Source organism: Mustela nigripes, chromosome 15 (genome assembly GCF_022355385.1).
Source record: "Mustela nigripes isolate SB6536 chromosome 15, MUSNIG.SB6536, whole genome shotgun sequence".
NCBI lineage: Eukaryota > Metazoa > Chordata > Mammalia > Carnivora > Mustelidae > Mustela > Mustela nigripes.
In genome coordinates this window covers 70,018,148-70,031,318 of record NC_081571.1, presented here as the reverse complement: position 1 = coordinate 70,031,318, position 13,171 = coordinate 70,018,148, and the positions used below count along the sequence as shown (strand labels likewise).

Here is a 13,171-nt window from a genome sequence, read left to right as displayed (position 1 = left end):
GGTTTACGATGCTGCAAATGGCTGTCATATGAATTCAGTTCATTATTTTCAGTTTTGCTGTAGTTTATTATTTTCCTAAGGTTAAAAATAATCTGAAGGATTCTGTATGGAGGAGGTAAGTATTTTTGAATAGCATTATTTGAACTTTTTTCCTTAAATTATTTTTTTTTAAGATTTTATTTATTTATTTGACAGAGAGATCACAAGTAGGCAGCAAGGCAGGCAGAGAGAGAGGAGGAAGCAGGCTCCCCGGTGAGCAGAGAGCCTGATGTGGGACTCACTCAATCCCAGGACGCTGGGATCATGACCTGAGCCGAAGGTAGAGGCTTTAATCCACTGAGCCACCCAGGCACCCCTTAAATTATTTTTTAAAGCTTTTTCTTTTTTATTTGAGAGAGAGAATGAGATAGAGAGAGTATGAGCAGGGGTAGGGGCAGAGGAAAAGCAGACCCCCTGCTGAGCAAGGAGCCCATGTGGGACTTGATGCCAGGACTCCAGGATCATGACCTGAGCTAAAGGCAGTTGCTCAACTGACTCAGCCACCCAGGCGCCCCTCCTTAATTATTTTTTAAATGCCTTTATACACTTTAAAGTATGATGTTAGGATATCTTGAAGCTATGTAGCTGTTGTGAGGAACTCATTTCTTTTACAATGACATTTAATAAGAAGAAAACGGTATCTTGTATAAATTACATGGATTTGTTTTCTGATTTTTATAGGAGTAAATATGTCACAAAATGAAGTACACTTTTGGGTTTATTCATGCATCCAATAAATACCCAGTGGGAGCTTTTTAGAGAGGCATTCTTGTAGATTCTGGGACTCTTACAGTCATCAAAAGAGACTATCCCCTTTCGGAGCTAGAATTCTCATGGAGTAGATGGAACATAAGACAATGGATATGTAATCAAGTATCCATACCGATGCGTGCGAAGAAGAAAAATAAAGCCAAACATGAAGGGAGTTTAACTGACCACATTATGAGACAGAAAGTATCTATTGATCTCTTTGTATCAGGCAGTATTGAAAACTCTACACATCCTGACTCCTTTTATATTCCAACAATGTTAGGTGCTAGGCACCTTTAAAATCATTGCAGTCTTATTTACAGGTCGGGAAGCTACGATAGAGAAAGTAAAGAACTTGCCCAGTGGCTAGACGCAGGCAGTACTCATGCCCAGGCTGTCTGGCTTCCGGGTCCCAATTTTGTATTTAAAAATTTTCAGATAACAAGAAAACAGAAACAATAGTATGACCCACACACATGCACCCTTCACCTGGTTCTTTTTTTTTTTTTTTTTAAAGATTTTATTTATTTATTTGACAGAGATCACAAGTAGGCAGAGAGGCAGGCAGAGAGAGAGAGAGGAGGAAGCAGGCTCCCTGCTGAGCAGAGAGCCCAATGCGGGGCTCGATCCCAGGACCCTGAGATCATGACCTGAGCCGAAGGCAGTGGCTTAACCCACTGAGCCACCCAGGCGCCCCCTTCACCTGGTTCTTATATGACCACGTCTGCTTCCTCTCTTCTGTAGTCTGTGCTGTGCTGAACCTGCTGGAAAGTAAATTGCAGAAATTTTCATTATAAGTTACAATTCACCGGTAGATATCTAACTATATGTGGTATAAGAATAAGGACCTCCTCCTACATAATCCTCATCTCACTCAAGACCCAGAGGTAATATTATGCTGGTCACAGGTGTTCACATTCCCTCGGTGTAACTCCTGCTTACTGCCTTCTGCCTCTCTCATCTTTTCTTGGTTTCAATACTTCATTATAGATAGAATGAATGAATGAATGAAAACACTAGAGACGGCTTTCATGTTCATATCATTCTCATAATCAGCCCTGATTGGTCATTGAAGACAGAATCTCAGAAAACTGTGTTTTCTGGAAAACCTGTTTATTATTCATCAGGCAGCTATGGGCAACCCAAAGGAAGATTAAAAACCAGGCTAGTGAGCTGTCATGTGAGTCAGGGGGTGAGCATGAGGTTATCTCTTCCAACGTCAGGATGTCCAGTCTTAAGAAAGACACATTGGCTTAGGTGTTAGCAAAGTCAACTGGGAAGGAAGAGCTGGTCAAAGCCTCAATGGGTTCCATCCCCTGGGGTATAGATCAAGGAATCTTTTCATAAGAAGAATCACCTGTGGGCCCTCCTCCTTGTAGTGGAGGGGGTTGACTAAGCCAAATCTCTCATTTCATACTTTCCAGTGCACGGACTGGCCCCCACCATTCTGATCTTACACTTTAGATTTTATAGCTTTCGTGTGAATGCTGAGTACCAACACTGTGTTTATCCCAACTCAGATTCCCATTCCTGGGGATTGGACTTTGGTCTTAAGCACAATAATCACATTCACAGAAGTGCTTCAGCATTTAGGGTGCTGTAAAAACATTGCTCACGCACCCTTGGGGTTCGTCATTTGACGTTGCAGTTCCATGTGCCTGCTTTTTGGCCATCACCCAACGATCTCTTGGTTTTCTTAATTCCAAGTGTATTTACTTTCTATTCTTTAACCCTCAAGGATAGCGTGAGTTTGGTTCTTATAAAATTTCCCTAAATAGGCATGGAGCTGAGCTCTACCACTCAGCCTGGTTTTGGATTATCTTCAGTGTTGAACAGCTTGTTGTTTTTGGAACTTACAATTGTATGAAGGTAGATTAATATAAACACTATCTAAACTCAGAGTCTGGGGGAAGTAAGATGTGATGTTGTGCCCTGTTTCCATGAGTTTTCATTCACTGGAAATCCTTTATGAGATTAAAGTAAATTCACTTGACTGGTCTAGCAGGGTGTATTAAATTTGGGAAAGAGCCCATCCCCAAAATAGGTTCCAGGTTTGCTAATATATGAGGTGTGGTTTGCCATTGTTTGAATTTGTGAATTTTTTTTTTTTTAACTTTAAAACCTTCCAAAATGGTAAAGTGCCGACAAGATTATATCTTTAGAGAAGCATACTTCCTGTAACAATTAAATTTTTTCTTCTCCCTTTAGTGTACCAACTCCCATACAAAAATGTATTCTGGGAAACTTGACTCAACCATACTGATCCATTTAATGTTTTTAGTGTTTAGACTACACTGAGAGAAATAGCTTCATGTTTTGAGAAATTTCCGTACTTAATCCCGAGAGGGGTTCCTGGTGGACATCACGTGGCAGGGGTGATTTCTTATCACCAACTTGATTGGTATCATTTTACAGAAAATTTCCTCACTGTTAAGTGTGACTCAGTGGTTTTTGGTAAATTTGTAGTCATTGTAACAATTTGTAGTCATCTAGTTTTAGAACATTTCTATCCCCCACCCCCGATTCTCTCTTACCTATTTATGGCTAACCCTCTGCCCCCAGGGAACCCCTGTTGTGCTTTTTATCCATATAAATTCCTACAGTTACCTTTTCTCTAAAAATTAAGGAGGGACATTTTTAATTATTCCCTATGTTACCTTGAGAATAGCTTTATTCAGCATACTGTATATCTCTTCATGTGTGAACAGACGGTGCCTACTGATGGCAACACAAGAGTCTAGACTCCCATTAAGCATGTGCTCCTAGGTCAGAATCATTCTGTCCTGAGTTGATGCAACCGTCTTTTTCAGTAAACAGCGATTGGCAGTAAGTACCCCCCATCACGTGACTAGGCATGTAAAATACGTGACGTCCTGAGGACTTCAGAGCTCTCATGTCCAGTGGGCTTGTCTGCTTCAATAGGAGTTCGTTTAGGAAGAGGTCATTCTTTCTGCATCCACAGGTACAGCTTAAAGAAGCCATTGAAGAACTTCCTGGCAAACTGGACACCGAATTAGCAGAATCAGGATCGAACTTCAGTGTTGGACAGAGACAACTAGTGTGCCTCGCCAGGGCCATCCTCAGGAGAAACCGGATATTGATCATTGATGAAGCGACAGCAAACGTGGATCCAAGGTACAGAACTGAAGTCCCTGGACCCTGGAATTCAATTTTTAAATGCGGTCGGTGAGAAACATTTCATGATGCTCAGAAATGTTTCTGAGCGTTCTCTTTGCTCCCAAGACACCTCTTGATAACATTAATTCTAGAAAACAGAGGGAGATGCCAAAATGAGTGATAACAGTGTGAATGGTTTTGGAAGGAATCCTAACAGAGCTAGTTGCCTAAATTCAACTCCTTTAAGTTTCAAGCAGTTGGAGGGAAGAATATTTTATGTCATTATATGCAAAATAGGACATTTCTAAATAGATATTTTGATACTCAGTTTTTTCAACAAGATCATGTCTGTGATTTTTTTTAAAAACATTATGAAAATGTCATATGATTGTTTTAAGTCTTAAGTCTGCTTTTCCTCATCTACTGAAATAAATACAATTCCTTTTGTTCCAGAACTGACGAATTGATACAAAAAAAAATCCGTGAGAAATTTGCCCAGTGCACCGTGTTAACCATTGCCCACAGGTTGAACACCATTATTGACAGCGACAAGATCATGGTAAGACTCTCACCTGTGGCATTCCAGGTGTTTCCATTAATGTTCAGTTTTTCAACTTAACCATCCGTGTACAGCCTGATAGAAACCTCCAATAAGTTCGTTTTTGCATTCATTTTTCTGCTTATCCCTGACAATAACTTAAATACTTAACTGTACCTTCAGAATATAAAATTATATAATAATTTCTTATTTCCATATTAAAAGTTTTTTGAATTGTCCTTTTTCTGTATGATGGTCAGCCATGGAAATACTTCAAATCCAAGATCTGGCCTCCTCTTACAGCGGGTAAAACAGTCATTTTCACTGTGTCACAGTTGTTTCAGTATTTTGGATTCTCCTAATCAAAAAATTAGCCTTCATTTAGGCTGCCCGTTGGTTTTTGGGTAAGTTGCAGGATTTCTCGGCTGTTGGGATGTTCACATGATGTAGCATCAGAGGGGAGTCTGAGAAGAGAGGCTCTGGTCAGAAACACAATGTATTTCAACAGAAAGGATTTAATGTAGGGGATTTAACGTAGGAATTGGATGGCTGAGAACGTGGAAGGGAAACACGGGGTTAATAATTTTAGGAAGCAGCTACTGAGCCTCAGGACAGATTTCTGGACCCACGAACTCAGAGGAGAGTCCCTAAGGACTCCTGTGCTCAGACCTCCAAGGAGAGCCACTGCCCAGCGGCAGGTCACGTCTGTGAGGTGCACCAAGAAGCTCGTTCTCAGTGTGTGTTCTCATGGAAGATGGGGGCTGGCACCAGTCCCCAGGCGATGCTGCAGGGTGGCATAAGCCAGGGAGACCTTTGGCTCCGTGTCCCACCGTCAGGGCCCCCCAGTCCTCCTTGCCGGGGGAACCCAACAGCGCACCCACTGACCAAGGTCTCTGACCTGGGGTCTGCAGAAACCCAGCCCCAGCCTCTCACACGAGAGTGCAGGAAGAAAGGCACATCTGGGCCCGAGAGGCTAGGTGACCAGCCAGCAAATCTGCCACACAGTGGATCAGGCAACCACACACGTGAGAAGCTCCAAGCTTTGGTCTCTAGACCTTGACTGGCTTTTTCTTTCTTAGTAATTCGGGCTTTCCTTCTTTTTCTTTCCTTTTTCCCTTCCTCGAGGCCTCCCTTTGGTCTCTATCTTCCTCTCTTTTTTTCTTCTGTCTCCTTTCCCTCTGTTGCTTGCTCAGGTTCAGTAAATCCTAGAATGTGGCTTTATAAGATGATAAGAAAGTCATCCCTCAAAGGCAAAGCCTTTGTATGCAAATGATTCCAAGGAATGGGAGTTATTTTCAGGCTGCCTCTCCACCTGTGGCAACAGGCTGACTTTCTGCCCATTGTCACCAGACACTACAGTGACTCTTTGATTAGTGGTGAGGAAGGAAATAGATAAAGAAGGCCTATACAGTGCGTGAGAGACAAACAGATGGGGTTAACCAGTGATTTTGATGGTCTGGACTACGTAGGTTAATAATTCATAATAAACAATTAGTAATATCCAAGCTTCCTTATGTCTGGTGAAAATGGAGCTGTCTCTTTAGACTTTTGGGGGCAGTTTCTGGAATATTGCCTCCCAGCCTGCTTCCTATGCATTACCAGACGGGATGGGGGTGGTGGAAGGGGGCACTGAGAACACCCCAGACTCTCCACAGTGAAGCAGTGCCTTCAACCTTGGCACTCCCAGACCCGGACATGTATGGAATGAGCTCTGACGAGGCAAACAACAAGAGTTGGGTATTCCCAACCAAAAGGATGCTTTGGTTTTCAAGCAATGTGGCCAGTCTGGATTAGAATGTCACGGGAGGAAGCAGATCACCCCAGCTGTGGTGGTCCACAATGGCGGGACAGTGACTCTTAGATTCCGGAAACATTTAGCATCAAGCATCCTTAGTCCTCCGTTTTGTGTTCTTGAATGGGAACTGGAAAAATAACCTGTCATTTCTGTTTGTTTCCTGTCACGTTGTTCTCGTCTCTCGGCATCGTATGTTACAGGCTGTCCCCGGAAGCGACCTTCCTCCACAATAAATGAGTGATGCCGTGACGTTTCCCTGTCTGACACACTTTGTCAGGCCTTGGGGGAGGCAGGAAGCTGGCTTGATCTCCAGTTCATTTGGGGTCCCGTCCAAAAAAAGCCCTTGCTCCTAAATCTACCCTATAGAGTTAGTTTTGGTGTTTGGTCTGACGACAGGGATGGTAGCAGCTCCTTTGTGTCGCCTCAGACTCAGACTTCCTTGGAGTATTGTGGCCTTGGAATGTGTGATCAGTTAGGGAAACAGCAATGGACAGAACCTGGCACATTTGTTTGCTGGTCGTTCCTAAATCCTACCCATCAGTGCCTGACCCACAGGTGAGAACTTTTCTGTATCCCCTTAACCAGTCAGCTTTATTGCTATTCTCAAAACATGCTCATTTGTGGAATGCTCTCCTACCAGTATCTCCCGGTAAATTTTGAGAACCTCAGATTTTTCTCTCTCCGTCATTGTCTTTGTCCACAGCCTTCATAGGGTTTTGCAAAGCAATTTACAGTCCCTCCCTTCCTTTCCAGCCTGGCCTTACTCTGTTCTCCCTCATTCCTTAAAGAGGGAGTTAAAACCACATAGGTAACCTGTCAGTTGCCTTTCAGTTTGGACTGGATGATGGCGGCTCAGGTTAAGGCATTGCTGGTGCCTTGGGTTGCTGAGATGGCTGGGTTGGTGGCCGATAAAGGACCACTGGTTGAGCCTGGAACATGAGGGAAGGGGCCTGAGATCCCGGGGAGTTGGTGAGACTGAGGGACAAGTCAGTTTGGAGATGGGAAGTGCAGGGTTCTCTTTAGAGCCTGTGGCCTGTGCCTGGAAGGCCTTTATTTTCCATGGTGGCCTCTGTCTGTTTCCATGGGGCTGCCGCTCCCACCAGGAGAGGTGACTCGGCCACTAGCTCCCATCGCGGTCAGAGCTGGTTTTGACTGCTGACTCCTTTGACAGGAACGGCCGGAGGGGACCTCAGGGAATCCCTCTGGCATGCGTTCCCTAGCTTCCTTGATGGGGAGCTGTCCTCTGTGCTCTGTCCACTCCAGGTGGAAACCTTCTGTTTTATTCTAGAGCATCTGATATCCCATTGGCTTCCGGTCCAGCGAAACACCATGATTCGTGTTCTTTTCTTGAACCTTTGATTTGGGGAGCAATTCTTCTTTTCTTGCTAGCTTTAGAAATACCCATTTCCTTTCTAAAAAGCAAGCGATGGTCTGTTCTGTTATTCTGAAAGCTGTAGGGGCATAAAGACGTGTCCATCAGCCGCAAGGCCCGCTGCTCAGGAGAGGGGTGGAGGGTGGCCGGCCTCGGGGAGCGACTGGGGAGGTGACGGATGCTAAGGAAGGGCATAAGCAACAGCCCTGTCATCGTAAAGTCGTGTAATTGTGCGCACTCGCGGTGTCATAATTACATTTTGTCGCACTGGTGAATACTTCTGCACAAAGACATATGGATATTGTTTTGTTTACTGTCAGTAAATCAAACAAAAGACTTGTTGGGAAACAACTGTGACCTAATTAATAGCTTTGTTTATGTGTTGGCTCTCCAAAGGGATTTGCCCAGTTTTGGTTCATTAAGCGCCATTAATGTGTTAGGCTTACAATTCTATTTTACAAAGATGTTCTCCAATTTTAACTTTATTAAACATGATGTAGTCGTCGTGACAGCTAATTTAATCTTCCTCATTGCTCAGTTGCCACAAAACAGTGGAGCAAGACAGACAAATTAGAAATCCTCTTTCTCCTAATACTCACCACTGGTTCTGCGTTAAAGACGGCTTCTTCCCTGTTGCTGGAGGATTAGCTGGTTACTGGTGACCTTTCTTCTCTTCAGCCAGGGCGACAGCTTTTTCCTCTGGTCCCCGCGTCCCCGAAGTCCAGATAGCATCCCTGGACTCCCCCCGGCAGCGGGAGCAAAGCAGGCGTCCACTGCCCACCACTGCTGCCTGCCGTCTGGGTTCAGCATCTTCACTGTCAGGAGTCCGGGCGTTCTGCAGAGCGATGGCCGGGGCTGAGAAGCCCGGAGTCCTCCTCTTCCGTTCACAGGCCATGCTATGGTCTTACAGTCTTTACCTTTCTTCCTAAACTCCTGCCCCTGTGGAGTAGAGTTTTTCCCAGAGAAATCAATCCTGACACTGTTGTAACATACCCACCTGGAAGAGCACAGAAGCACAGCAGAGCTACCTGGAGTTTAAATTAAATCCCGTTTTTCACCTTTCTGGAACTTTCGCTTCAGGGAGCCTCCGTATGCAGCCGCAGTTAGAACATTCCGGAAGAGAACAGCTCCTTAAATACTCGAATCCAGGTTTTCAGAGAGAAAAATAATGACTCGGAAGGTCGAAAGCACAATCTGGGAGACGAAATCCTTGGGGGGAGGAGGTGGGTGCTTACAAGCAATGGCGAGAATTAGGGGGGAGCAGCTCCCCCACTGTGACCTGGCCTTCGCTTCCCCGGATGACAGTGGTTGACCATTTCAAGACCGAAGAAAGGATTCTGAGTAATACTCCCCACGGTGTCTTATCGCAGAGATCACAGGCATCCGTCTCAGCAGGGAGGGACCCAGCTTCCACGGCTGGGAAACTTACCATCCCTCTGCCTCTTCAGTGCAGGCCACTGAACGCAGAGGTCCGAGACTCTGACCTTCCCACTCCGCTGGCTGCTAAGTGGAATTTCCCTGAGTTGCTCGTTGCCATGTTGAAAACTGTCCCGGGCACCTCTTTGCTGTTGTCAGGTTTCTCTTCTACCCTGACCCGTACTGCCCACCACCCCCCGCCCCGGCCCCACCTCTCCCTGCAGCCACCCCGCTGTTGCTGATGGCATCCCTCCGTTTAAACATGGTGAGATTATTTTGCAATGGGTCCATTTAATTTTTATATCTAGGACAGGTACCTGGAATATCTGTGGATTCACAGGCCTGAGAAGCACATTTTCATTGAGTTTATGTAACTGACTGACTCATCCAATACAAAGTGTTTCCCTTCGCCTGCTAGAGAGCTCGAGTGATTTGAGGTTGGCGTTCCTGGAAAAATGCTGGTGCCGTGGGATTTGCTCGCACACCCGCTCGGAGCTGTGGTTTAACTCGGGCTATAGGAGGGTTGGGGGCACCTGGGGTGATCACAGGAGGCTTTCTTTCAGATATAAAAGATGTTAAAAATAAAATCTCAAAATTTGACCTGTTTTTCTGTACTTAAAGTCTGGAGCTGCTTTGTGTTTCCTTGCTCTGAAAGACCTGGAATCTTTGCTCAAACCAGTAAATGGAAAGGCGAAGCGGGTACAATTGCGTTCCTGGACTTTTTTCCGTCTGCATCCCCAAGGGGGGCTCTGTAGACCTGAGTCTTGGTGGCTCCACACTCTTGTTTCTGCCAGTGCTCCCTCCTCTCCGACCGCCCCTTCTCTCGTTTCTCTTTTCCGGTGTGTGAGATAAGAGTTTCAAGCCTCCGTCCTCAACCCTGGTCTGGTCTGTCTGTTCCTCAGGTGCCTCTCTTGCCCACTCAGCAACCTCAGGGACCTGGCCCTCTGAGTCTCTGTCCCTGGTCCTGCAATCCCCAGATCCCATCACCTTAGTCCCAGTGCCAGCCACACCCCAGAGTCCTCTCAGCTACGCTACTGGGCAGTCACGCCATCATGCCCCATATTTAGTTTCCATTGTATTTCACTCGGAGTCCACATGTATCTTGCATGTCCTACATACCAAGGACAACGCCGCGGTGTGGAGATGCAACAGTGGAAAGGGAAACCATGGCCTCCTGCCCTTAAGGAGCTGACAGGCTCAACTCCAGACCTCTCGACCCATGTTCTCTGTCTCTGGAATGACCCCTCTCCACCCCCCAGCCCCACTGCTGCATGTCCAAGCCCCCCCGCCCTTCTTTCAGGCTCGGCTTCGCACGCTTTCTCCATCTTGAAGCTTGTCCTCAGAACCCGTGGCCAGAAGTCAAACTCTGGCTATCAAACTCCCCCTTGTGCTTTTTTTTTTTCCTTGCCTTTATTGACATTTGAGGACTTTTTTCTCTTTCTCTCAGTATAGATTCCAGAAAATCAGGGGTTGTGACTTATATATCTTTGGCCTCCCGCATAGCATAACTCATAATGACGTGAATGCAGTTAAGTATGCAAGAGGTGTTTGCTGAATAAATTCAGGAATTAATGAAAGATTACTTATTTTCCTCAAATGTGTTTTTGGCATGTATTACTTGCGCTTTATTCGTCCTAAAAGTTTCATAAAATTGGTTTTCTTTTTCTGTGAGTATCTGCCAGGGACACAGTAAATAATTTGAGCCCTGAGCATAATAAAAATGCAGTGGAAAGCGGACAGGGGGAAGTGTTTACGTTTATAGGCATATTTTCCTAAATTATAAAAAGTTAATCTATGATACTATCCATAAGGAATGGTATCTTAGAAAATTGAATGTTAAAATTCTCATCTCCCTTATTTTGCTTTCTGATAATAAATAATCCAAGTGTCTTTCTCTGGGAAAGAATAGGGATTCTGGGTTTGAATCCCACCTCCGCTCTCTTTTTGATTTTGTAGCCTGAGCCAAAGGACTCAACACAGTAGCGCCTCAGTCTTTATCTCTGCCTGTGGGTTTCTGGACACAATGTGTCTCGCTCAGCTTGGAATTCCCTGTTCCTAGAACAGTGCTTTTGGTATTGGGTGTCAGTATTTCTTGGGTGGGTAGATGGATGGATGGATGATGGATGGGAGAGTGGAAGGTAAGAAGGAAGGAATGATAAGTGGGTGGATGGAAGGAAGGAAGCGCAAGGAAAGGAATTAAGTACCTTGTCCACCTTGAGATTTAACAATGATGTCTCTAAAGCATGTAATACAATGAGTGTTCAATCCACAGCTGTTTTTATCCTTTTCAAATTCAAAAGATCACTATTTTAGTTATGGGATGGGTTTTGGGGTTTGTTTGGTTTTTTTCATCTTAAGGTAGTCATTCTTTGTTACATTGCTTTTATATTTACTATTTATAAGGCTCAAAGTATTTTGACCCAAATAGCCTTTTGGTAATTGATATTGTTAATCCTGTTGCTTTTTTGAAAGCACACATTTTTTTTTCTGGCTCTGCCTTTTCAGATACTGGTCAAGTCTGGGAACTAGTCATCTCCGTGGCATTTGTGTGTTTTCAGACAATATGGGAGGAAATGGAAAATTTACTATTCACTCAAAAATGTGAATAGAGTAGGAAGTTGGACAAGGACAAATATCAGTAATACTTTCATTCCATTAAAAATTAGGTGAAGTCTTTATAGTTGGAGAACTCATTTTCTGCCAAGTCTGAATCGTTTTTTTTTTTTTAAGTCGTTGCTTTTGCAAGAATATAAAGTTCTTCATTGTATGAAGTAATTTGATTCACTTATTTACTTAGTCTTCAAGCATGAGAGAAACCTGTATTTTACAATGGCTTTTTCTCTTCTTCAACATCAGGAGGAGTGGTTATGCTCTCTAATGCTATGCTTAAGTAAAATTACACATTCGGGGCATCTAAATTGGCATGCCAAATTATAGGACATTTTAATTATTATGTGGATGTGACAGATTCAATTATTCTTGAACTCTTTTGAGAAAGCTGCCCTTAGCAGTGATTCACAGAAGTAAACAAAAGATTAACAGGAAAATGCCCTTTATGAGACTTAATACATGTTTCTGATTAAATACCACGGGATGGAATTAACTGCAGTCCCTAGATGTGGACAAACAGCCCACGTCCTGCTTGGAGTTCCTGCCGAATCCCCTTAAGATAAATTTACTCTAAATACCACCGAAATGATGAAGTACCACTTAGCATCAGGACTGTTTTCCTAGGTACATCATTTGGGGCCAATTGTCTCAGCCTCTTTCTTCCCTCCCCGACCATTAACCAGAGCTACTAATAAGTAGAAATGGAGAGTTAAGAGCCCCTTCCTCTCCCTTTCAGTTTCCAATTAGTGGACATATTAATGAGCAGTAAAGTGGCTGAAAGGCCGGCCCTTGGAAGAAAGAGAGAAAAGGAAGCGGGGAAGATAACTGTGAAAACAATACTCAGATCTTCTGTAACTGAGATTGGGTTGCCCCCGTGGACTGTGCGGGCCATGATCGCTGGAATTTGGAGCTCAGTTTCTTAATTACTTCTTTAGTCTTATCCAGAGAGAAAATTGGATTTCTAGAGATTTCTTCTATGCGGAGCAATTAGGCTAAAAGCTGCTTAGGTGGCAGCTCTTTGAGCCGATCTTTCGCTCCTAGAATAATAAGCTCCAACGAAAGCCAACTTCAAGATGCCCCTTACTCTCGCTGATGGGGGTATTTTGTCCCCTCTTACGGCTGCCCTATTCCAGGACCCTAAAGAAATTCCAGAAGAACTGTCTTCTTTTCCAGATACTGCTCAGATCCTGTCAAGGCCGCTCGGCAGTGAATCTGCCGTCAGGTCACCTCCGTCTGGTCTGGATGACATCACCCTACTTTGTAGATAAATTGATTTTGATTTTCTTAAATCAAGAAATTTCCCAGGTCTGAATGTATGTATAAATGGCCCTCAAAGCTCAGAGTCTGAGAGCTAAATGCACTAACTAATAACAACCCAAAATGCCTTTGGCGGAATATAAAATGCCACAGGACTGCTGAGTGCCCATAATCACAGTCTAAAACTTTCATTTTCTTCCTTTCCTATAACATTATAATAATAAAAGGTCGGGCCAGGCCTTTGTCTGCCTAGTAAAACAGGGTTATCAAACCATTT

General features: G+C 44.2%; 1 protein-coding gene across 1 annotated transcript in view; it reads left to right on the top strand.

The window, feature by feature from the left end:
* ABCC4 (ATP binding cassette subfamily C member 4) overlaps positions 1-13,171 on the top strand; it is a 247,642-nt gene that overhangs the window by 220,430 nt on the left and 14,041 nt on the right. The window contains exons 28-29 of the mRNA XM_059377795.1: positions 3,752-3,924; positions 4,360-4,465. Coding sequence (XP_059233778.1) covers positions 3,752-3,924; positions 4,360-4,465 — 279 coding nt within the window. The remainder of the gene's footprint in view (positions 1-3,751; positions 3,925-4,359; positions 4,466-13,171) is intronic.